At 42.4% G+C, this 27,598-nt stretch overlaps 1 protein-coding gene across 1 annotated transcript; it reads right to left on the bottom strand.

Annotated features, from left to right (window-relative positions):
• Window positions 1-257: 257 nt before the first annotated feature.
• LOC124553417 (poly [ADP-ribose] polymerase tankyrase-1-like) lies at window positions 258-25,385 on the bottom strand. Its single transcript, XM_047127281.1, has 3 exons — window positions 24,702-25,385; window positions 8,057-8,206; window positions 258-744 (listed from the first exon to the last, which is right to left on the bottom strand). Exons 1-3 carry the CDS (start codon window positions 25,238-25,240, stop codon window positions 258-260), a joined length of 1,176 nt encoding a protein of 391 aa, XP_046983237.1. The 5' UTR covers window positions 25,241-25,385.
• Between the last annotated feature and the right edge of the window lie 2,213 nt (window positions 25,386-27,598).

The raw sequence follows: 27,598 nt of genomic DNA on the forward strand, positions 1-27,598 counted from the left end.
GTGTACAAAGTCTGCTGTTTGGATATTATTGGGCGGAAATCCGTGGATAGTTGTCCTATAAGAACACACATTCCACCCTCCTTCTACCTACAGTTCTCACTCTAGTTGTAACAGTAATGGATCCGTTGTATGTACTACGTAAATATGGGTGCAAAGCAAGACTGCAGGATTAACTTTTCTGAATTGTTTATTTTAAAAGTAGCAGAGGTTACACAGAAAGCTTTATTTATTTTACTCCGTAGTCGTCTGCATTACACTCAGCTTGATCTTAGGATGTCTATGAGCGACTGGTGGTTGTTCCGCTCGGCTAGGTCCAGCGGCGTGTCCCCACCATAATTCCTGTCTTCCCTGTCGGCCCCTGCCTCTAACAGTGCAGCCGCCGCCTCTGTGCGGCCACGCCGTGCTGCATCGTGCAGTGGCGTGCTTCCACTTTGATCCCTGGCGTTGTGGTCGGCAGAGGAAGCTGCCAGCAGCCGCACCACAGCTGCATGGCCTTTCCATGCAGCCAGATGGAGAGGCGTGTTCTGCCAGCGGTCCCTGGCGTTAACGCCTGCTCCTACCTCCAACAGATGGGCCACCACCTCCCCATGCCCCATGGCTGATGCCCAGTGCAGTGCTGTCCGCTTGTTCTCGTCCTTCGCCTCCACGTCCGCCCCCACTGCCATCAACGTTCGCACTTTGCTCACTGACCCCTCCTTAGCTGCCGCAATCAGCATCTCGCCCTTCATGTCTCCAGATACATTTCTGCAACAAAAGGACAATACTAACAAATTTCTTCAAAGACACACGTCTGAGGACGAAACACTATCGCAGAAGCAGAACTGTGATGAGTTCCAAGAACTCATCTCCCCAAGAAGGTTACCACAATACACTGGTGTCCAAAATTAAAGCAACAAACTGCGATTTCCCTGTCCTGTGTCTAATTCACGATGTGATCATGCATACTGTCTACAGATGTCAGCACCATCGTGTTCTACACGGAAGACAGCATTCCAGTCAACAGACAACCAAACTCACAATGAAGTCAGTGCACCTATAAAATGGGGTAGTGTTTTCCGGGTAGTCCCACATCCACAATCTCTGTAGGCACAGTCACAGACGGTGGAGTATGGTACAGAGAAGACGCATGCCAGGGTCTCTGCAGTGGAGGGCGATAGGAAGAATGGAAGCAGCACAATCACAAAGTGGCCTGGTGGCTCAATGTTGATCTTACTGTTGTTTCTCAGATGTGGGGACAGTTTGTAGAGACAGAAACTGTATCTCACAGACGAGGGCAGGATCCAACACGTGTGATACGAGAAAGGGGGGACCGCTATTTGGCTAAAAGGGCATCACGGTACTGCCTTACAACTACATGGCAACTGGCATCATACCTCGCAGCATGCACTGGATGTGTTGTATCAAGGCAAACGTTATACAGAAGGCCTCAGCAGAGTAGCCTATATAGTCAGAGACCTGTTGTATATGAACCCCTGACACATCTCCACAGAAAGTAATATGTAAAGTCATCAACATGCCAACTGGATGGCCGAATCATGGGTCAATGTTATTTTCACAGGTGAATCCCAGTATTGACTGGAGAGTGATTATCGACAGATTTGCATATGGAGGGAACGTGGAACAGGATTTTGGAGCCCAAACATTGAGGAACAAGCCTGTTATCCAGAAGGATCTTTAATGGTGTGGGCAGCGATTACGTTGACAACTTGAACACCTCTTCATGACACTGTATGGGTGAATTGGCAAGGGTTAACTCCTGTCAGGTATCGTAACGAGATCTGGGGAACTGATATGCCATTGTTGCGAGGTGCTGTGGCCTCATAGGGATATGCCTCATACAGATCGGGTGATTGACGTTTTCTTGGAAATAGAAGATATTGCACACATGGGAGATCCGAATTTGAATCCCATTGAGCATGTTGCGGATACACTAGGGAGACGGGTTGCATCACATAAGCATCCACAAACAATTCCATAAATCTTTTGAGTTGCTCTGCAGGAAGAATGATGTTATTGCTTCCACATGAGAGTGATGACTTCATTCGCAGCTTGCCCTGCTGTTGTCAGGGTTGTATCAGCCACCGGCGGTCACAAACTATGCTGAGCACATTAAACCAGTAGTCGAATTGAGTGTGCAGTTCTGTTAAGTTGAAAAAAAAAACGAAGAACATTTTTGTCTACCATAGTGGTCTGTGCTAATAGACAAGCAACACTGCGTGAAATAAATGCAGAAATCGATGTAGAATGTACGACTAACGTATCTGTGAGGACAGTGCGGCTAAATTTGGGATTAATGGGCTGTGGTAACAGATGTCCAATGCTGGTACCTTTACTAACAGTATGGTATCACCTGCAGCTCCTTTCCTGGTCTCGTAACCAAAATGGTAGGATCAGAGACGGCTGGAAAAGCTTGGTCTGGTCAGATAAGTCTCGAATTCCGTTGGTGAAAACTGATGGTGGTGTTCGAGTGTGACGTAGACCCCACAAAGCTGTGGACCCTACTTGACAACAAGGCAGTGTGGTGTTGGCTCCATAACGGTGTGCGCTGTGTTTATGTGGAATGGACTGAGTCCTCTGGTCCAACTGAACCAATCGTTGACTGGAAATGGTTATGTTTGGCTACTGCGAGACCATTTTCAGCCATTTTTTACTCCATTTTTTCAAACAACTATATAATGAGCCACAACTGTCCGCAACTGATTTGAGGAACATTGTGGACAACTGTTGTAAATGATTTGGCGATCTGTATCGCGCAACATGAATCCCATAGAAGATTTATGGGACATAATCGACAGATCAGTTCCTGTACAAAATCCTCCACCAGCAACACATTCACTGTAGTGGGTGGCTCCAGGGACAGCACAGGAAAATATTTTTACAAGGGACTTCAACAACTTCTTGGGTCCCCGCCACGTCCAGTTGTACTACCCTGGCCACAAGAAGGCCTGACACGATATTAGGAGGTATCCCACGTCTCTTGCCACATCAGTGAATGTAGCTGTATAGCTGTCTTTCTCTGAACATTTCTATATTTTCTTCTTTCGTCGATCAGTTGCAGTATTTCTTCTGTTACTAAAGGTTTCTTCGAAGTTAGCTTCCCTTTATCTGTGTTGTCTGTCCACCGTCGGTGATTTTACATTCTAGAGATGTACACTCGTCTTCAACTGAACAGCCTACTGTGTTGTTCCTTACCGCCATATCCACATCATTGGTAAGCTTCAAATACATCTCATCATTTCTCAGTACTGCATAATGATACATCCTTCTACACTGATTCTTCTGGACAATTCTCTTGAACTTCACTCTACTCTTCATAATTATTAGATCTGTATTTACATCTGAGTACACCTTACAGTCCAATATCTGATTTCGAAATCTCTGACCATGATGTAATCCAGCAGGACTCTTTCAGTGTCTCTGGGTCTCTTCCAAGTATATTTTTTCGTCACACGATTCCTGAACAGAGTATTTGTAAATGCCATCTCACATTGGTTGCACAACTCAATTAGACTTTCATCTCTGTCATCCCAATGCCAATCCCATATAGCTGATGACCCTTTCTGCTTCTCCTTCCCATGCAACCGCATTTTAATTTCATACTTTCTTTTCTCCTTTTTACTTGTGTCATTGGCATGTGTACCTGAACTGTCGCTGTCTGCATTCGTTTGATGTCGAATCTGGTGAGAGAAACTCTGTCGTTGAGAAGTTCACAGTAGTCCGCTCTCTCCCCTATTTTCCTATTCATAACGAACCCTGCTCCCAACATACCATTTCCTGCTGCTGATGATATACCTCAATGTGTCTTAAGATAAATGCTTAGCCTTTTCCTAGTTCACATCAGTGACCCCCAATGTATCTAGACTGGGCTTTTGCACTTCCGTTTTTAGACTCTAGCTTTCCAATTACAATCAAACTTCTGAATTCAAAGCTCCAAGTCATAGAATCTTATCCCACAATAACTTATTCCGTCTCTATTTCATAGTCACTTCCCCCTTGGCAGTCAATTTGCAGAGATCCAAAAGGGTAACTTGTCTGGAATCTTTTCACACTGCAGATGGCATCATAACCGTTTTCCTGTTACTGTTATATTTCCTGTGGATGCAAGTTACGTGGTTTTAATTTATTAGATTCCATTGCCTTCTGCATCCTCATGGCATTGATCACTTTTGATTCTCCAGCTTTCTAGGGGCAGTTTACTACCTGAAGGCAATAAAGTTCCTTGAAGCTCTATCCTTTCCTCCTCCCTCTTAGACCCTTCTATTATTGGTTGTCAGGAAGCTGATAACCTCGGCGATGAGCACCTGTAGCCCCAAACACACACACACACACACACACACACACACACACACACACACACACACATTCTTTGGCCTTTGTCAGAAAGATGGCGACTTCTTATACTGGATGACTTCTGCTGCCACTGCTCTTAATTTTTTTCAGAGGTTAAGCAGCGTCTGTGTTCGAATGTTTTCATTAGTAATCAATGGCGCACTCCTAAACCATTGGTATATAACAGAAACACTGTCGCAGCATTTATTTGACTATGTTGTAAAAATGTGAAGTAAGTTGTTGAAGAGCTTTTTGAGATTCTTGGTGACAATGTTAAAAAACGTCTTTTCCCTTTGCAGTGGTATATACATTGACGGAAACATATTGCAGCACGAAGAAGTAGTGTGACAGAAACGAAAGTTGGTACATGTGTTTCTACATCTGAATGATGATGACTCTGTGGCAGTCGTGTCGCTTAAGAGTGGCGCTAGTAGTACCATTATGAGGAAGCAAATCAAGCTTGTTGTAATTACACGCTGTAACGAGCGTGAGCGTTAGTTACCTTTGAGATTAGATGCAGGAAGCTGATGTTAGTCAAAATTTCCTTCGACACGACAAAGACGCCGTTATGAACATCTCACAGAGATTAAACGAAATCTGTAATAGGGGCTATGAGAAGCTGGATGTTCCAACCGTGATGCATAAATATTTGACAGGCATGTAGCCACTATGCAGGCCTGCTGGCTGCGGTGATTCCAAGAATATTCCGTCGCAAGAAGACTGGGTTCCAGACAGCCACGTGACACTACTGAGATGGAAGACCATCGTGTTCACCGTATGGCTCTGGTGCACTGTAATACATCTCCAGCAGCAGTTTGAGCAGCAGTTGGCACCAAGTAACATAATGAAGTATTACAAATCGGTTACTTCACGGACAGCTCCGAGCCAGATTCTCTGTAGCGTGTGTTCCACTGATCCCACATCACACCGTTTGGCACTTCAGTGGTGGCAAACTGAAGGGAATGGTCGAACTCTGTTGTATTTTCTGATGAAAGCTGGTTCAGCCTCGCTGCCGGTAATGACCATGTTTTGATTTAGAAGGAGGCCAGTTGGGGGCCTACAACCAACCTGTCTGTGTGTTAACACATTGGACCTAAACCTGCAGTCATGGTCTGGGGTGCGATTTTATATGACAGCAGGAACACTCTCGTTGTTATCCCACACACCTTGAGTGTAAATATCTGTTTCAATCTGCTGATTCGACCCATTCTGGTGCCATTAATGAACAGCATTCCTGGGGGAGTTTTCCAACAGGATAACGCTAGCTCACTTACCGCTGTTGTAGCCCAACATGCTCTATAGAGTGTTGACATGTCTCTTGGCATGCTCAATCATCAGGTCCGTTCCCAGGCGAGCAGATATGGGACATCATCATACAGTAACTCCAGCATCATTCACAAACAGCATTACGGTCCCTGTACTGATCAACCAAGTGCATCTGACATCGAACTCCATTCCACAAACTCTCGTCCGATACTTGTGCAACACAATTCATGCATGTCTGCATGTTTTAATTCGACCTTCTCACAGTGTATGACCATTTCACGTTTCCAGTGGCTCATCTCACACCTACATTGACCTGCGATCTTGCAATGATAATCAGTTAAATATGTTACCCTGGCAAATGTATCCTTGAAGTTTCACTACTCTGTATTGACAAGTTTTTGGTTTTGTGATTCTTTTCTATCAGTGTATTTATGATTGTAAACTATTTTTGTTTAAAGTAGTTGTCGCTTTTAGTCTTCGAAAGACTGTATTTTTTTATGTAGGACCTTTTATTAGTCACCACAACTGTCTGATGCCCAAGAAAAAAGGAAGCCTTCACTGTACATTGTTATTCACATCAGTACCATGTTACGCTCGATCTGTTCCCCAGCCTGGTTTTCTTAACTCTCTGTCAACAAACTTTTCACTCCATTATCAAGTATTTTGTTAATATGTTTCATTTCCTGCTCTTTATGTTTTATTTCCGCATGCTGTTGTTTCCCTCTCGATTTTTAGCCAGCTTTCTCAACTTTTTATGTCAGTCTTTTTATGCTGAAACATTCTTCCCTTCCATGTCTTGTTTCTAAGTCAACCACAATAATTTATTTTCTACTTTGTTGTCTGCTGCTTTTCTACTGAGATTGTACTAATTTCGTGTCCAGTATGTGCAACGTAATTTAAAGACTATCCCTGAAATTGCATTCAGCGTTATTAATTATGCTGCATAATGAGTTTCTGGATTATCCACAAAGTATTCTTCCCTGTGCTCTCTATCTTTAGTCTTTCCTGCTACTCTTCCTTATCGTCGGTTGTCTTCTTATGTTGAATGGCTGATGCTATTTGTGTACGAGAAATTAGGTAAATACCCGTCAGGCTATCTTATTTACATAATTTCACCATACCTTCTCTGTATCGTTCAACATTATCAGACCCATGGATGAACTTTTGTTGACTGCTTGTGCTGCGAAAGGCGTTCAGATTGGGATAAGTATTCTTATAAGTATTTGCTCAATTTGGCACAGACATTAAATCTAATGACATTGTACATCTGTGGCTGACCATAAAAGGTAATTAAAGTCCGAAATCCTTGAATAACTGGGAGAGAAATGTTTTCTTAAGTCACCTGAAACATTACTTATCCCATTTTCAACGTTAAAACACTGGGTAACCTTCCTTATTTCCCCTTGAATAGGCACAGACTCCTCTATTGTCCAATAACTTGTTGGATTCTACTCTGATTAATTGTAAAAGCATGTTGAATATTCTGAATTGCCACTTTTGGGCCTGTAGAATTCAGCTAGCCACTGAAATGCATTTTGCAACAATATCAGTTCACTATCAGACTATCATTGTTTCACGAAGCGACAGTCAAATATCTGTGACTACCACTACAGATCAATAATTTCAAAGAAGAAAAGTGACGTGATGACGAATTTACGCTGAAGCTGGTCTGCACTGAATAAAAAGAAAACTTTTGCAATGTCAGCTGTAAAACTCCCTGAGCCACAAAGGGTTTTACAGCTGGCGAGATATGGCTGCTGTGTCCATCTCCACTCAACGATCCCCACGCATTACAATTGACCTGATTTTTATTGATCCAACATGCCTGCGTTAATCAGCGACAGTTTAGTAGAGGCTGATGTTGTCACGAATGATTTCCAAAAACTGCCGCTAGAGGTTCTCACGTACATCTTTCGTAGTAGGGTAAGACATGGATCTCAACTGATTCTCCTCCCCCAGTGGAGAGGTTCCCACAGACCCTTGAGAGAATATCTCATTATAGTGTTGGGAGAGTAATCGCGGAAATGCAAGTGACGGTGGGAGTTTCAGAGATTCCTGGTTATTTGGTGAGGCAGCCCAATACTGAATAATACTGAACGTGGTTGCAAGTCAGAAGAAACAAACAAGATCCAGTCTCTGCAGAATTAATTCATAATATAGCAAATCATCGCCGAAAACACAAATTGCCTCTAACTCACCAACACAGTCGCTATCTTTGGGGAAGTATCTTACACAAGTAACTGCATTAAGTGGCTCAGTTGTATTAGGAACTGAAAATACGTCACGATGCAGACCTGTAGATCCTTGCCTCGTCAAACAGCATAATTTATAAAAGAAATAACTTAATACCAGAACTATAACATCTGCTTCGTCAAAACATAAAATAGCAACATTCGACTTCTTCACTTTAACACTGGGCTAACTGCCCAACGCGTAACGCTGTTATTGTGACAGAACTCACCGCAGGTGATAGACGGCAGCGTCGTCAGGCTGTGGAGTGGCCTGGGGAGTGGTGGGGGGCACAGCTGTGGCTGGGCTCCGGCCGTCGTCGCTGTGGCCACTGTGTGGCTGCGAGGGGGGGCCGGTCCTGCTCTCTCCAGCGCCTGGCGTGCTGCGCAGAAGGAACACTGCTTCGAGAAGGGTTTTCACATCGAAGCCAGTGGTCAGATTACCACAGACAGTACTGCTGAGGTACTGTCCCCACACAGATAATGGAACACACACTACCAAAGACAGTAGTGGGACAACTAAGGCGTTCAGCTAACCACTTCACACATTGCATCTCCTAATTTTCTCATACTTGTAGGCTAGCATACTACACAGTATTTGGTGCAAAATAAAGCACAAATGAAAGGCTCATACTAAGCTCAACAAATATGCTTATGACAACTATTAGTCAACATAGTTTCAATACATAACAATATAAATCACAAAGAAATTTGAATGACAGTATCCCTCCAATGCACTTAATGTAGTGCTGTCGTTATGGGATGGTGTTCCTAGCTCGTGTGTTATGGGGGGTAGGAAGTCAAGCCGGCCGACTTGGAACAGGAGAGACACCAGAGGACATTTTAGTTTCCACAGTCTATACTTTTACAAATAAAATCATAAAACTTCGTCAGAATGTCCAGGAAGGATTCAGTATTCACACTCATAGCAGTGGAACTGCGAAAACACAAAGAAAAAATTTTTTTTACATGTGAAATTTCATAATTTTTCCTCTTCCTATCGGCTGCAGCTGTCGCTATAGGTACACCTTTCTTCATAAGTAAGAGAGATCTTTCGATGAATCTTGCACGGCATACAAACCATGCTTACAGGTACATGAAACTCTAGAATTTATTTAATTTATGAAAAAATGAATGTGCTGTAGCATTTTTAACTTCATCTTTAGAGAAAACTCAAGTTTTATAGTTATATTACCTCAATTTTTAGCACAGTTTTTAATCGACTTGCAAAATTATAGAGATTTACATTATGGAGTTCGTGTTTAATGAGCATACCAAGTCTGAAAGTAATAGGATACTTATTATGAATGTTACATGCACCTAAGTTAAGAAATGTCTGTTTTGCGGAAAATGGCCATTAAAGTTTCTGCTTGTGTGTATCATTCCTTTAGAACTGTCCAGCACCATAAGCAAGTTCTTTTCCATTTTCTTAGTCGGTTTTCATTCTTTTCACATTCCTGATTTTATCACCTCCAAAAATAATTTATCTCCTTTCACTACACACTCTCTATCGCATACAAAGCTTTGATGCAGTTCACTCCGGTCTTTATTCCCATTTTCTCTAAAACATATTTCTTGCTTTGCACACAATCATTAAAACATGAAACCGCGTCATAAACACAAATAGCAACTGCATTTTGTCCAACAAAAATGGTTTTAGGCAATATTTCCCATACACATTGGTTAAAACTTTCATTTGGTTTTTGGGTACCACCATGAACACATTTCTTCAATAAGTTTTCATTTGCAAGGTCCCTGATATAGGTTTGGTGGCTTCCATTAAAGTCCTGAGCCATTGGTGTCACATTTGTTGCAGCACCCTTTGCTCTGTATTTGTTGCCCTGGTGACTTTGTGTAGGATTGAAGCTGTGCAAAGGGGTTTGGCTTGTAATCACTAAAATGTATATTTTTTATACATCGTACTATTCAGGAAGGTATGCGGTACAAAATACGCATATCTTTGAAAAATCAATTTTCTAAAATTTTTGACATTCGCCCCTTAGCAGTCACGAATCCGACTGTTGGGGGAAGAATCTGGAGAGACGTGTGCTAAAAATCTTTTTCGGTTGTTTCGTCCCTGTTGTGTGTAAGAATGATACGAAAATAAACCTAGAACACGAAGAAATGGGATACAAATTACAAAGGGGAAATTATACCAGTGATATGATGTTGTGCAGTGTTGTTAGTTCGAGGGATGTTGGTTCCTAAGATTATCGGTGCATTCATATCGCAAATTAATTTGTACTTCTACTTGTACTCTAAACATCACCACACACTTATTTTTTCTCCAAAATGTAAGTAATATGTACAGATTGAGTTATCCCACCATCTTTTACACATTACAAACATAGAAATTCTTCTACAGAATAGGAGTTGTCAAGGAGAGACTTTTTCAGTTTATTTTCACATTTCACCTTGCCATCTGTTAGACGTTTTATATCACTGGGTAAGCTGCCAAAAATTTTTTTGCAGCTTTGTACACCTCCTTCTGTGCTAAAGACAACCTTAATGTTGATTAATAAATGTCATTTTTCTGCTAGTATTGTAATTATGTACCTCATCGTAGCTTTTGAACTGTAGTGGATTATTTACAAAAAAATTCATAAGGGAGTAAATATACTGTGAAGCAATGGTCAGAATACCCTACTCCTCAAACAGATGTCTACAAGGTGATCACGGGTAAGCACCACATATTGTTCTCGCAGCACGTTTATGGGCAGTGACGACCTTCTTTCTTAATGATGAGTAACCTCAGATCATTATTCGATATGACATTACTGAATGTAAATAAGCCAAATATGTAAACTTACTGATTTCTATCTCTTCAAAATTTGCTATGACTAAGTTAAAACGGGGCTAAACTAAATTGTCTTAGGAGTTCCGAAATTTGTGTTTTTTCCAATTTAAATTCTCATCAATATGGGCACCACAGAATTTTTAATTTCCCACTATATGAATTATTTCATCACAACATGTTACACTTATCACTGGTGCAGTACCCCTGGAGGTATAGAACTGAATAATATGTGGCTTTGTGAAATTCAGGGTGGGACCATTCGCAGAAAACCAGTCAATGATACTTTTGAGAACTTTGTTCACCGTTTTCCCGATTTCTGCACGTATACTGGGAGTGATTACCATACTGGTGTTACCTGAAAAAAGAAGTAGTTCTGCTTGTTGTACATTAGACTGTAGATCATTTATATATGTGAGTAACGCTAGTGGACGTAAGATTGAACCTAGGGGAAACCCATACGTGATTTCTCCCCTGCCAGAATTATGTCCCTGGATTCTGTTTGTTGAACTACTAATAAGTACAAATTTTTGCATTCTTTTGGTCAGATATGACATGATCCATTGGTTGGCTATACCATCAATCCCAAAAAACTTCAATTTATCAAGGAGTATACTATGATTTGCACAATCAAATGCTTTGGATAGGTCACAGAAAATACCTACCAGTACTATTTTGTTATGTAATGCTTGTAATATCTGGTGTGTGAACATGTAAACAGCATTCTCAGTAAAGCAACCGTTCTTAAACCCAAATTTTGATTTTCTGAGGACATTATTGTTGCCAAGATGTAATACTCTTTTAGAATACATCTCATTCTCAAACATTTTGGAAAATGATATCAGCAGTGATATAGGTCGGTAGTTACTGATGTCTCTCTTATCTGTGAAATAAAAAGTGTCGACATTCCAATTCGAAACTGAACGCTATTCATTCTGTGAATCCCAAGAAGAGCGAAGACACAGATTGAAACAAGTGTGCTGTTACGAGTCACTGTTCCATAATTAATAATTCGCTGCCTGACAGATAAATTGAAGCATACAGGGAACACAGTCAGAGGTCGCTGTGGCTTTTCCGTGACGCGCCGGGAATTCTGCATCAAGAGGATCGAAGATAACAAGAAGAATTCGCTTCAGCAGAGGAGGTTCGATCCGAACCAGTTTTGTCATACAAATATTCATGCACAATAGCGGTAACAAGAAAAGGATGTATGTAAATTTACGAATGCTGAATGCTGAATACATGTATTGAATATTGAAGGTCTGTTTCTATTAGAGCCAGTTAAAGTTCACACAGGATATGTGTACCTTCCATTTTTTTCAATCATTCTTTCAAAATTTACTTTTTAATTATTTAAACAGCAAATATTTATTCAGATTTCCAATATATATCACATTTCTAGTCCCCCCGCCACTATTCAATGGCAACCGTGACACTACGGCGCCGAGAGGAATGTGAACAGACCTTTCAATTCTTGAAGAAAAAAATTTTTTCAGGTAAATGATCCATTTCAGCTGAAAAAACAAAATTCATGACAAATACAAAAAATGCACCAAAATACATAGAAACACAAATAGGTAAAATAGAGCGAGTAAATAAATTTAAATACCTTGGAGAAACTATACAACAGATTGGACTAGAATAATCTGGAATAGATGTAAGAATTAACAAAATGGAAAGAGCATATGGTTTGACCAAAAATATTTACAACAAGAAATGTATATCTAGAAAAATAAAACTAAAACACTACACCACAGTGGTACAACCAGAATGTTTATATGGATCTGAATGCCTAACGATGAACTACAAGATGGACAAACTAGAGGTACTGGAAAGAAGGATTATTAGAAAAATAATGGGTACAATGAAAACCGCAGATGGTTGGAAAATAAGAAGTAATGAGGAGATCTACAAAAATATAGAGAAAATATCTGCAGTAATGGCCAAACGAAGATTAACCTTTTTTGGACATCTCCACCGAAAGAATGGAAATAGACCAACAAAACAAATACTGCTATATTTCTGGAAGAAGAAATCGACAATAGCATGGATTACAGAAGTAAGAAAAAATCTTGAAAGAAACAACATAAAAGAATCAGAAATAGCAGAAAGAAACCATTTTAAAAACAAAATACTAAATGTGGAAGGCTTTCAAAGGAGAAGAAATAAAAAATCGTGAACAGCATGGACAGAAGAAAAGAAGAGACTTCATGGGGATGAAATGAGGGAATCCTGGAAAAATAGGATACAACAACAATGGAAGAAGAGGAACTGAAGTTGTTTACGTGATCCTAGTAAGTCAATACGATTGTAAAAAAACAAAAAAAATCGATTTTATCGTTACAAAGAACTAATGAGGCCTTTGTTGGATTTTTACACGTCCGTGAGGTTGAAACCATTAACAACTTGAAGGAGCAAATTAAAATGAAATTCTGCCTACGAACGAGATGTGCTGGGAATGCGAATTTCAGCGGTTAAAGTAGGAAGTTGCTACGCTGTATGCTTATATGGCCCCACTTGGCGCCGTCTCTCTCGCAGTAGATCCTTGTTCCTTCCAATTAATATCCTTTACGGAAAGTGGATTTCTATAGAAAAGACGAAGATATGTGTAAAGTCAACATTTAATTGAAGGATACGATTCAAACAAAATTTCATGTTTAAAATTATTTTCCTTTCATAATTTTAATAAAAACTGTTCAGAATGGAGTCAAAGGAAATGGCCATTGTTGAAAATTCATTACAAAATGCAATATGCCAAGATGGCGGAAATTCGAGCTTGTCAACATTTGAAGGTCACGCACCAACTCGTGAACTGGCCAATGACTACCAAAACGACGAGGTTGGCGTCCCATTATTAAAAAATTGTGATACTGGTAATATAACTAGTCATGATGCCGCTCTTATGACGCTCTATGAGCCAATTTCTGAGGTCTCACCGGGAAACGTTTTCTAAAGTAGAGAATCTGACGTGCGCAATAGCGAAAATTTCTTTGATTATCTGCTCACGACGTCGCGGACGCAAGCACAGGAAACAGTTCACAAAAGCAATGCAAATACCAGTGAAACACACACTCTGACACAGCTAATGCAGCTAATAACACAACAGTTTGCACAGCAAAACCAGGCGTTTAACGATTCCAAGAATAGTATTAGTCAACAGTTGAGAGAGGTGGGCAAAAATGTACGCACTGAATTATCTGACGAATTATCCGGTAAGTTCACAGAGCACGGTAAACAACTAAAACAAGAAATAATTACCGACATGTCCCGCAATATAAATATGTTAACGGAAAAGGTAAGATCCGCAAATTGTAATCGGGAACAACTTGCAGGTGAGTTGCAAAACCTCAGTAAAGCATTTAGTCAAGTTCAGGACACGCAATCCCATGTGGATGCGTCGGTAAAAAATGTGACGAACGAAGTCAACGAGCTGCAAGACGTATGCAAAAACCTAACTACAGAAATACAAAACTTGAGTCTAAGAGTAGATCATTTTAGAGTCAGAATTTGCTAAAAACAGAGAGGTATGCTATGTGTAGATGTAAAGGAAGTAACTGAAAAAGCTGAAGCCGGGATGCTGGAGAAGGGCAGCACCCTTGCTGGAAAGGTAGTGTCAGAATGCAAAATCTATGTAGGTACTGTAAAATTTGTACATTTGTGGTAAGATCTTATGGGACCCAACTGCTTAGGTCATCGCTCCGTAAGCTTATACACTTAACTAACTTACTTACGCTACGGACAGCACACTCACCGATGCCCGAGGGAAGATTCGAACCACTGACGGGGGGAGCCGCGCGGACCGTGACAAGACGCTTTAGACCGCACGGCTACCCCGCGTGGCCCTTATGTAAATCCTGCAGGGCTCTTTAGAGCTCTAAAAGAGACGTAAAGCCAACTTCTTGCTAAAACAGACTAGGGTTATAGGAAGCAGAGGAAAGGTTGCGAGGCAGTGTTGCTAAAACTACGGACATTCCAAATCAGCATATGACAGAAAACAAAGCTATGCTCTTAGATGCCTTCACTGGTTACCAACAATTCAGGAATAGCCCTTAGAAGGGAAATAGCGAAGGTTGCACAATGCAACTTGCAACTTGCCGGCAGTTGCACCTGTCGAGCAGGCGCAGTTGCCATGGATACGCCACAAGCGACCATAAACACGACTGTCACTGACAGCGCGGCCTGTTTGTCAACATTACTTGCAGATGAATGATTACTTACGCATCGACATTCCCAATATTTGCTTATGAATGGAAAGGAACACACCCTGTGGTCTTTATCAGAGCATTTCGAAATGTTTTACCTCGTACCTGGACCGAAGCCCAGAAAATTAGATTTCTTCATGGATACACACAGGGTGACGTTCTACTGTGAGCTACGGACGCATCGGAACGTTGCCAATATTATGAACGGAATGAGACGGCATTTCTGAGTAAGTATTGGTCTGAGGCCGTACAAGAGAGGCTCAGACGTGAAGTATTCAACCCAGCTCCGTTCAATAGCAAGTATGGAAGCTTACGAGGATATTTTGAAAAATATTTGAATAAAACTAGGTCTGGACGAACCAGCTAAATTTTCAAAAAATTTTAAAGAGCCGTCTTCCTGCCCACGTTAGGGAAAAACTCATTAACATCCCGTAAATCGACACCGAATACTTTCTATCTCTACTGGACTCAATAGATTTGATAAACGAAGAGATACCAGTACAACCTAAGCCTGTTAATAACCCGATAGCGTCACAGAGATTTACGGATAATGGTAACGATAATCACAACGGCAATGGAGAAAGTCGTAAATGTAAAGGCGCATATAAGAGAAATGGGCAAAACTTTAGCAAAAACAACTACAACAAGCGCGTAGCGTAAGGCCAGCCTGTACAGTATGTACAGACACAAGCCACCGGCAACAGTCAGCCGATCGTTGGCAAACGCAAAACAATATCAGACAACCAAATAACCCACAGACAGCGGAATGCCGCCAGAAATGTAACGCAAATATGCTGAATAACGCTCAGAGGCAAAGAGAATTTCAGTCGAAAGCCTCACAGGATACTAAGCGGTGTAATCAAACACCAACACTCCACACAGTGGAAGCTACACCTAACTCAGAGGCCGATGCCATCGCGACGCCAGAAAACTTGAACCGGTCACGGTAGGCCCCCGTTCCGTGACCTTGGAGGGGAGTGGGGCACATGTTTGATCGACACTTGCTTCATAAGGTTACTTTGAATAAAGAGGTTTAGGGTAGCATGTACAGCTCAAAGAACAAATCGTGCTTGCCCTAGCTGTCAGCGGCACATGTCACTGTGTCTGTCTCTGATCTGAGCAGCCCATCATTGTGTCCGTCACTAGAACGGAACCTGCTGCGGCCACAGCTAATGTTCATCTTTCTTCAACCACTTGATAGGCTAACGTAAATAACAGCTTGCTGTACACATGCAATTTAATACAAATGACGACTGCAAATAAGACCAAAATAATTCACAAAGCTATGAACGTCTTGGCTATTGCAGGATTTTTGGAGGCTAACTTACGTGCTGACATACTCAGTTTAGTACGGTGATTTGATGAAACTCTTACGAGAATTTTACGAAAGCAACGTGAGCCATCAGAAAATGCTATTGCTAATTTCAGTGTCTGTGTTTAAGAGCCTACTATGCAATGTCCTTCAGACATGCATGCATGTCTGAAAAAACAGATGCTGCTGTGATCTACAGCTGTGTAAAGTACAGGAAACTTATTCACAATGGCGAATACGTCACTCCAACTGCACAGTTTACTGTTGACGTATGAAACTTGATACCAGACCTGGACTGGAATCAGAATTTCCCACTGTACATGAGTGGTCGCCGTAACCACTTTGTCTATGCGAGCGTGCTTCAGTGACCGACCCAAAACTCGACACATCACCGTGAGTTTCCATGTCTTGCTGTAGAACAGTCATTGTAACACTCACACAGGAAGAAACACACTTATTGTTGTTGCGCCCTTTGCCTGGGCATGTAAATACTACTCACAGTGCCTGTGTTTAAAAACCTTCTATAGCATGTTCTTCAGACAAGGATTAATGTCTGAAGCAACAGACGAAATGTGTTCAAGTTGAGAATACGATCACATTCCAGCTCTGTAATTTATTGGTGACGTATGAATATTTGTGCCAGACTGGGATCCCAACATGGATATCCCACTTCATGCGAGCAGTCGCCTTAACGACCTCTGCTATTCGAGCATACTTCCAGGTTCCGGGTTCGAGTCTCAGTCTGGAAGAAGTTTCACTATGACGCAAATATACAGGATGAATCGCCTAAAACTTCGACTGAAAAGAATGGCGGATATTGGAAGTGCTATTCATGTGCTGCTCTCATACAGTGGACTGGAACTGCGGGGCTCGTATTGTTAGCCATACAAAAGATTGTATTAGAAACTAGGATGTGTATTGTTAGTGAAAAATTACACTTTTCGAAATACACTCCTGGAAATGGAAAAAAGAACACATTGACACCGGTGTGTCAGACCCACCATACTTGCTCCGGACACTGCGAGAGGGCTGTACAAGCAATGATCACACGCACGGCACAGCGGACACACCAGGAACCGCGGTGTTGGCCGTCGAATGGCGCTAGCTGCGCAGCATTTGTGCACCGCCGCCGTCAGTGTCAGCCAGTTTGCCGTGGCATACGGAGCTCCATCGCGGTCTTTAACACTGGTAGCATGCCGCGAAAGCGTGGACGTGAACCGTATGTGCAGTTGACGGACTTTGAGCGAGGGCGTATAGTGGGCATGCGGGAGGCCGGGTGGACGTACCGCCGAATTGCTCAACACGTGGGGCGTGAGGTCTCCACAGTACATCGATGTTGTCGCCAGTGGTCGGCGGAAGGTGCACGTGCCCGTCGACCTGGGACTGGACCGCAGCGACGCACGGATGCACGCCAAGACCGTAGGATCCCACGCAGTGCCGTAGGGGACCGCACCGCCACTTCCCAGCAAATTAGGGACACTGTTGCTCCTGGGGTATCGGCGAGGACCATTCGCAACCGTCTCCATGAAGCTGGGCTACGGTCCCGCACACCGTTAGGCCGTCTTCCGCTCACGCCCCAACATCGTGCAGCCCGCCTCCAGTGGTGTCGCGACCGGCGTGAATGGAGGGACGAATGGAGACGTGTCGTCTTCAGCGATGAGAGTCGCTTCTGCCTTGGTGCCAATGATGGTCGTATGCGTGTTTGGCGCCGTGCAGGTGAGCGCCACAATCAGGACTGCATACGACCGAGGCACACAGGGCCAACACCCGGCATCATGGTGTGGGGAGCGATCTCCTACACTGGCCGTACACCACTGGTGATCGTCGAGGGGACACTGAATAGTGCACGGTACATCCAAACCGTCATCGAACCCATCGTTCTACCATTCCTAGACCAGCAAGGGAACTTGCTGTTGCAACAGGACAATGCACGTCCGCATGTATCCCGTGCCACCCAACGTGCTCTAGAAGGTGTAAGTCAACTACCCTGGCCAGCAAGATCCCCGGATCTGTCCCCCATTGAGCATGTTTGGGACTGGATGAAGCGTCGTCTCACGCGGTCTGCACGTCCAGCACGAACGCTGGTACAACTGAGGCGCCAGGTGGAAATGGCATGGCAAGCCGTTCCACAGGACTACATCCAGCATCTCTACGATCGTCTCCATGGGAGAATAGTAGCCTGCATTGCTGCGAAAGGTGGATATACACTGTACTAGTGCCGACATTGTGCATGCTCTGTTGCCTGTGTCTATGTGCCTGTGGTTCTGTCAGTGTGATCATGTGATGTATCTGACCCCAGGAATGTGTCAATAAAGTTTCCCCTTCCTGGGACAATGAATTCAATTTCCAGGAGTGTAGATCAACGCCTATTGACATTAACAAATTAGAAGTAGAACAAATCAGATGTCACTGGTGTTTGTTGAGGATTATGGTGCGAGTCGTTTTCGAGATACAATATTCCGAAAAGTTTCGACACTGACATTTATTTGTGATATTCAACCTGCTTCGTTGCTAGGTACAATGTTGTTAAGTTTGCTTACTGAGTGCTTGTGTGTACCTTGAGTGCATTTCGACTTGCTGTTCAGGTAGTGTCTGAGAATCCAAGCAGTAGGTCGTGAGTGAATAACGGGATTTACCAATGCAGATAATGCCGGCATCTGTATGACGTATGGAGAGTGTAGGAAGAATGCATTTCTCTCTCGTTCAGTGTATGTGGAGAGATATCCCAATAAACATCAGCCACCTCAGCAATTAGGGCCAACGGCCTTGCCGCAGTGGTAAAACTGGTTCTGGTCAGATCACCGAAGATAAATGCTATCGGGCTGGGCTAGCACTTGGATGGGTGACCATGCAGTCTGCCTAAAGCTGTTGGCAAGCGGGGTGCACTCAACCCTTGTGAGGCAAACTGAGGAGCTACTTGATTGATAAGTAGCGACTCCGGTCTCGGAAACTGACATACGGCCGGGGAGAGTGGTATGCTGACCACATACCTCTCCATATCCGCATTCAGTAACGCCTGTGGGATGAGGATGACACGGCGGCCGGTCGGTACCGTTGGGCTTTCGTGGCCTGTTCGAAAGGAATTTAATTTGCATCTTAGCAATTATTTATCAACCTCCAAGTTCATTAACTGAAAGAGGTAATGTAACACATAGACAACGTAACAGAAAGAAAAAAGTGACGACAGAAGAGGGGCAATTTCATGTGCTTCCTGATGTTCCAGATTAGCTGCCGTGTAATCGCATGAGGACGTGGCATGGGTCAGGCAATTGTCGTATGTATTGTCCCTCGACATATGTTCCATTACCATCACATCTCTCTCTCCATCAAGAACTGCATGGAAATTATTATGACAAACGTGTTACCTTCTATACATGGGCCTTAAGACAGAATACTCCAGGTGTATCTTGTATCTTGTTCAGTGATGAAGCCACAGTTAATAAACATGGCCAAGTAAATCATCGACACATACCCTGTGGTCTGTTGACAATCGCTGTCGGCTTCGTCAGATGGAGCGTCAGCATCCATGGAACGTAAACATACAGTGGGATAGTGAACTGCCAGTTCACAGGTCCGTTTTTCATATACGCCAATCTGAATGCGAACAAGTATTACAGCTGCCATCATCCATGGATGCTCTGCTCTTCCTCTGCAGACTAGGAGGAACCTGTGGTACCAACATGATGGCTGTTCAACCAATAGCGCACGAAGTACTGCAGTATATCTTCACGAATTCTTTCCAAATTGCCGGATTGGATGCTGAGGACCTGTACCTTGGCTGTCCCACTCCCAAGATTTTACGCCTGTAGACATTTTTCTGTGTGGAAAGCAGAAAGTCTCTGTCTACGGGGACATACAGACTACAGTCGATGATATGCAGCGACGTATTACTGCAGCCTTCTTGGACATCTCCGCTGAAATGCTAGCATGTATGGAAAGGTCGTTGAAACCAGACCGGAACTGTGTTTTGCCGTTGCTGGTGCTGCTTTTGAACCCAACCTGTGATGGTCAATTGCCTCGTTGCTGACCAGAATCCACATAACTTTTGTATGCACTTCTGCTTTTCTTTATTGTGTGCTACCACAGACACTCTGATCTGTAGATTGAGAAGGAAGAATGAGTAAATGAAATTAAAAAGGAGATTTTATCCTACGTTCAGAGCCAAATAAGTCACTGGGAGAACTTGAAAGCAACACAGCATGCGGTGTAGATGACGTTCCGGCGGAAATCTTAAAGAGTTTAAAAGAAACAGGCAAAAATGAGTTGACCTCTCTCTGCAACTACATCTACGACAAATGTGAATGGGCAGAAGACTTTCTCGTAAGTATAATAGTCCCAATTCCAAAGACTAATTATCCTAAAAAGTGTAAAGACCATGGGACAATCAGCCTCATACCGAAGGTAGCAAAAGTAGTTCTTCGGATTCTAAATAGGAGGCTATATGGAACACTGCAAGAAACACTTGGTGAAGAACACTATGGTTTCGTAAGGGGAAAGGTGAACACGAGATGCCATTGGGGTTCTAAGAACCATCAGCAAAAGATACATAGAAAAGAGCATAGAAGTGTATGCTGTCTTCATAAACCTTGAAAAGACATTTGATAGAGAGCAGTTCGATAAGCTGTTAGGTCTTTAGAAAAAGAAAGGAGTAAAGTGGAATGTGAGAAGACTGATGGCAAATCTGTACCTGGATAAGAAAGCTCGGGTACGAATAGATAATGAGATGTCTGGAGACAACAGGATTGGGAGAGTTGTTAGACAGGGCTGTTGTCTCTTGCCGATCTTATTTAACATCTGTCAGAAGGAAGTACTGGAAAGCCGACAAGAGGCGTCAGGATAGGTCGACAAAATATTGAATGTATAAGATTTGCAGATGACATGGCGATCCTCACAAATAATCAAGAGAAGCTGACTCAAGTGCTAAATGACCTGAATGAAGTCAATGTAGTATATGGTATGACAATTAATAAAAAGAAAACCAAAAGCATTGCCATAAGCCTAAAGAAAAGAAAAGTAAAAATTAATTTGGAGTCAGAAATCATAGAACAGGTAAGAGCATTCAAGTATTTGAGAAATTGGATTAAAGAAGATACGGACTGACAACAAGATATCAAAGTGAGAATGACTCGGGCGGAACAGGCATTTCAAAAGCAGAGAAGACTCTTAACTAGTTGTTTAAACAGGGAATTAAGGAAGCGACTGGTTAAGTGCTTAATTTGGAGCATGGCCTTATATGGAGCAGAAACGTGGGCTTTGATAAAGCAGAATGAGAAGAGAATTAAAGCTTGTGAAATGTGGATATGGCGTGGAACGAAGATCAGCTGGACTGATAAAGTTAGGAATTACTCAGATATACTGAGGAGAGTTGGAGAAGAACGGAGGATGCTTCTAGCGATGTAGGACAGGAAACTAAACTGGATAGGCCACAATCTAAGAAGAGATTGCCTTCTAGTAGAGACAACTGAACGTTTCCTTCTGGGAAAGACAAGGAAGGGCAGAAGAAGGTTTCAGATGCCGAATGATGTCTGCGGGCCACAAGGTGGGTACCAAAGAATGAAGAGAAACGCAGCAGACAGAGAAGCATGGAGGGCTAGGCAGTTAAAACCCGCTGCAAGGCAGACAACCCAAAGATGATGATGATGATGATGATGATGACCACAGCTATAAGTTTTGGCGTGGGGACTTTTCAAAATACGATATGTCGTAATTGAGTCACATAGAATCCTACACCAAACAGCATCGACATTCTAATTTACCTTACTTTTTGTTGATTAGTATCACTGGCGTTGTTCCTTTTAAGGAATTGAATGTTTTCACCAAGAAAACCCATTCTATGTATTATTACAATCTATTGATATATTTTGTTGATTAGTATCACTGGCATTGTTCCTTTTAAGGAATTGAATGTTTTCACCAAGAAAACCCATTCTATGTATTATTACAATCTATTGATAAGTGAATAACACGAGTCCCTCACTATTAATCAATTTTGTGAAACTGCACATCAATTGTGCTTTCTATTTTTACATCATTTGCAAGTTTCCAGTGATTCACCCTATATTGTATACTTGGCGTGTCATTGTATTAGCAGTTGCAAATGCATTTCTTGTATTTCATACAGCTGTCGGTCATAGCAGTGTGTGTTCCCACAGATATGGAGGATATTCTATAACAAATAAAGAGACTGGAAAATTTTTACATGTCTAGGAAAGACCATGACAATAATAAGTAAGTCTCTTTCTGAGTGAGAATCAAAGCATTTGTGCAAATGCAGGATGTGGACACATGGTGAAGTTAGGAGGTCTGGAAGCGTGCTTGGACAGCCGAAGTGGTTGAGGCAAGCTGTTCCATAAAGTGGCAAGCCTAAGCTCGAGCTCCACTGCAACACAAATTCTAATATGTCGTCAGAGAACTGTACAGCTGGAGTCTCATCCTACTTGCAGCTGTAAATACATTACTTACATGATGTGATCAAAAGTATCCAGACACCCTCCAAAACCATGAGTTTTTCATATCAGGTGCACTGTGCTGCCAAATACTCTATATAAGCGACCTCAGTAGTCATTAGACATCGTGAGATAGTAGAATGGGGTGCTATGCGGAACTCACGGACTTCGAATATGGTCATACGTCTGTACCAGAGATTTCCACACTCCTAAACATAACTAGGTCCACTATTTCCGATGCGATAGTGACGTGGAAACGTGAAGGGACATATAAAGCACAAAACGTTCAGGCCAACCTCGTCTCTTGACAGACAGAGACTGCCGACAGTTGAAGAGGATGGTAATGTGTAATAGGCAGACATCTATCCAGACCATCACACAGGAATTCCAAACTGCATCAGGATCCATTGCAAGTACTATGACAGTGAAATGAAATGAAATGAGCGTTTGGCGTCATTGGCCAGGAGGCCCCTCGCGGGGCAGGTCCGGCCGCCATATCGCAGGTCTTATTACATTCGGCGCCACATTGGGCGACCTGCACGCCGGATGGGGATGAAATGATGATGAACACAACACAACACCCAGTCCCTGAGCGAAGAAAATCTCCGACCCAGCCGGGAATCGAACCCGGGCCCAGAGGACGGCAATCCGTCACGCTGACCACTCAGCTACTGGGGCGGACAACTATGACAGTTATGTGGGAGGTTTGAAAACTTGTATTTCATGGTCGAGCAGCTACTCATAAGCCACACATCACGCTGGTTAATGCCGAACCACGCCTCGCTTAGTGTAAGGAGCATAAACGTTGGACTATTGAACGGTGGAAAAAACGTTGTGTGGTGTGACGAATCACGGCACACAATGTGGCTACCCGATGGCAGGGTATGGCTGTGGTGAATGCCCAGTGAACGTCATCTGCCAGTGTGTGTTGCGCCAACAGTAGAATTCGGAGGCGGTGGTGTTATGGTGTCGTCGTGTTTTTCGTGGAGGGTTCTTGCACCCCTTGTTCTTTTGTGTGGCAATATCACACCACACTCCCATATTCATGTTTTAAGAACCTTTGCCACTGTTGAAGGGCAATTCAGGGATGGCGATTGTATCTTTCAACACGATCGAGCACCTGCTCACAATACACGAGCTGTGTCAGACTGGTTAGACGAGAATAACGTCTTTGTAATCGACTGGCTTGCACAGGGTCCTGACCTGAATGCTATAGAACACCTTTGGGATGTTTTGGAACGCCGTGAACTCCGTGAAAAATGGGCCCAAAGAAACCTTCCAGCAGCTGTTATGAAGGCTGAGGATGGGCCAACACCATATTGAATTCCTGCATTACCGATAGAGGGCGCCACGAACTTGTTTGCCATTTTCAGCCAGGTGTATAGATACTTTTCATCACATAGCGTATACAAGAAACTGGATATTGTAAGTAGGCTGTTTAGGTTTTTATATTGGTAACGTCACGTAGCGCTCTGTATCAAAATCACTGGCTGTGCTGTGTGCAGTCTGTGGCTAGTTTGCATTGTTGTCTGCCATTGTACTGTTGGGCAGTTGGCTGTTAACAGCGCGTAGCGTTGCGCAGTTGGAGGTGAGCTGCCAGCAGTGGTGGATGTGGGGAGAGAGATGGCGGAGTTTTGAAATTTGTAATACTGGATATCATGAACTGCTATATACATTATGACTTTTGAACACTAATGAGGTAAATACATTGTTTGTTCTCTATCTAAATCTTTCATTTGCTAACTATGCGTATCAGTAGTTAGTGCCTTCAGTAGTTTGAATCTTTTATTTAGCTGGCAGTAGTGGCGCTCGCTGTATTGCAGTAGTTCGAGTAACGAATATTTTTGTGAGGTAAGTGATTTGTGAAAGGTATAGGTTAATGTTAGTCAGGGCCATTCTTTTGTAGGGATTTTTGAAAGTCAGATTGCGTTGCGCTAAAAAAATATTGTGTGTCAGTTTAAGCACAGTCATGTATAATTTTTCTAAGGGGACGTTTCAATATCAATAGTAGTGTATTTTACGATGCAGGCACATCTAATTACACTTAGTCGTGGACATTTTAGGCTTATCAGTAGGCACACGTAGAGCTGTGTAACATAGATGAGCAGCTTGTCTCATGCTTACCTGGTGTCTGTCGGTGTCTCTGCAATCAGGTGAACCAACTCCATAAAAGTTTGTGGGTCGTTGACTACAGCCTCATCCCAGCCCTGCGTCGCCATCACACTGAGCAAGTGGGCCTTTATGAAGGCGACGGCAGCCTGCTTCAACATGTTAGCGGAGTGCCTAATCGCGAGAACACCTGTGGCTGATGCAGTCTCGACAGACAGCTGCGCGGCCACCTGTTGCTCGCACTGCACCTTCAGTACTGACAAGCCGTATTGGTCAGCGGCGACCAGCAGCTGCGGCGCCATGCTGGGCAGCTGTGGGGGCTGGAGGGTGTAGAGGTGTGCCAGCACCTGCCGCAGCACAGGGCCCTCTATGTCGGAGAGTGCGAGCTGGCTGCTGCTGGCCTCTAAGGTGAGACGACGGAGCATGCCCGCAAACACAGCGCTCCTGGCGGCCAAGATAGCCCTGTGAGCCACCAGCTGCGTATTGTCCCCGGCCAGCAGAGTCACCACAGCGCCGTCCCCGGCGTCCAGCAGGGCACCCAGATCCACGGCCATGGCCTCCTCAGCTTCATGAACTCGTCCCACTGTTAGGGCTTCTGGAACACGGTGTCACTGAGCAGTCCTTTGCCCTCATTCAGTACCCTCTATACTTGTATGAGCCACAATCAAATCTGTATAAACCTCCAGTTGGGATCTGTTTCCAATCACACGCCATTTGCAACAATATGATATACTTTCTGTGTCAGACTGATGCCACAAGCTAATAGATGCAAATCATTAAAAAAACTGTTTCAGTAGGTATGTAACAGAAAATGTTTATTTAAAAAATCATTACACCCACATTTATTAATGTAGAAATCTAAAATTTACCGTGCATAAAGCAAATGAGCAGCGTTTTAACAGAAAAATATATTGAAATAAGAAGGATTAATAATTTGCAATTAATTTGAATTTTTTATTTTTATTGTTTTCTTATAAAAAGCCATAACTTATATTCTAACCATGCAATTAATCTGAAACTTTTATTGTAGTGTTCTAAGAATGTTATAAGACCATTGAACCGCAGTTATTAATCTATGGCACAAACTGTGTCATTAAGAAAGTTTTTAATCTTGCACATCCAAAATTAACTTTTTCTACATATAATCATCTAAAATTACGAATGTATTTGGAGGATCTCGAATTTTTTAGTTCCGAGGAGACAGCAGTACGTGGCGAACACTTCACGAAAATTTCAAAGCATTAGAGCATATACTTTTTGATAAAAGGCTTCTAATAAAGTAAAAATTGTGAAACAGAGGAAATGATGTTCAACGTTTATCTTCTCATATTTAAACATGCAATAATCTTACCTCAATTTTAAAATCCTCCATACTGATATTCCTCATCCTTCAGGTTTCTCTTCTCTCCTCTTCGAATCTGCCTGGCCTGCATTTGCAGCTAAGACACTGATCTGTTAGCTTTCTCGATGGTGTAAAATGCTTTTCTTGTAAACACATCAAGATATATACCAACACTCTTCAGAACTTCAATTCTGCCATTATTTCCGTTATTGTGACATATAACTGCATAATAGACACCTATTTTGAGTACTTCAAGTCCACAGAATGTCCCTTTTGAGCATCTAATCCAAATTAAATAATTGAGGCTTTCATTTTCATTTTGTGTCTCTCCATGAAGACACTTCCTAAATAAAGAAGGTTTTACAACAAACCTGAATGTGGGTTTAAATGCATTCATAACATGTTCTGGTTATCAGTGTTTACGTAAATACGTCTCATTTCTGTTGTTTAACTTACACCAATCGCCTTTCGGACACAGATTGTGCATTGGTGCTTGGTCAGTGGATAAGCTGAGAGCTTATATTCTTCATTTCTAGCTATTTATTCTTTTTTGTTGGTGAACCGATTTCCATGAAACTTCCATCAGCTAAACACAATTTTTCCGCCACCCATTGTGCATAAATCTAGACTTCCACATAAAGGTTTGCGAATTCAACTTTCCACCTACTAATATGTGTTAGTATTGTCAAAACGTAAATAAACCACATAAAACCAAGTTTTCAGGCAAAGATATAGATGTCAACCAAAGATATCGAAAGAAAATAGCTTCAACACTGACAAAAATTCCGCTGAAGCCACCAATTCCCCAATTGTCGGGAGAGGTGGGAGTGGCCTGCAGTGCAGATTTAATCAGTTTAACAGTATAAAGGCATTTCTAAAACTGCTATCACGATAAAATTCGCACACAACATAGATTAAAGTGTGTAGATCAACAGAATGATATTTTTGAAAAATCGATTTTTTGGACCAAAATCTCCCCTTAAAACTTCCCTATTTGCTAGTACAAAAAGCCCCAGAAGGAATAGAGACCTCTTATCGTTAGTCTCTTTCTACAATTATTTGCTCAGAATATCAAAATGGAGATCTATCAGATTACTAAGAGCGTCAGAAAGTACTGAATTCGTAATTTATTCAACACAAAGTTCCGATTTCTAAAGTTATTTAAGAAAAAAATGATATTTTACGCCTGAAATCTGTATCACACTGTCCTTAACCGCCAATCCAGCATGTTTCTCTGCAGGAACTGATACCCACAGGGGATCAACTAACTGCTATCACAGTCTGGAATGACTTTCTAGAAACATTACATCAAGGTGGCGGCATTGCTGGATGGCAGCTTCTGACATAGTCCAATATCACAACACACAACGTTGTGTACAGTAGTGGCACCGTTACACCCCCTACCCCCACTCACAATGCATAAAATTAAATTTCGTGAGGGATAAAGACAAATGTGTCTATCTGTGTTTCGATAACAATACTAAATTATTTAAAAAAACGTCGCGCTTATTCTTACTGCTTCATAAAAGTATAATAGTTATTACATAGGTTACCATTAATTAACTTTTAC

The sequence above is a fragment of the Schistocerca americana genome, chromosome 11, assembly GCF_021461395.2.
Source record: "Schistocerca americana isolate TAMUIC-IGC-003095 chromosome 11, iqSchAmer2.1, whole genome shotgun sequence".
NCBI lineage: Eukaryota > Metazoa > Arthropoda > Insecta > Orthoptera > Acrididae > Schistocerca > Schistocerca americana.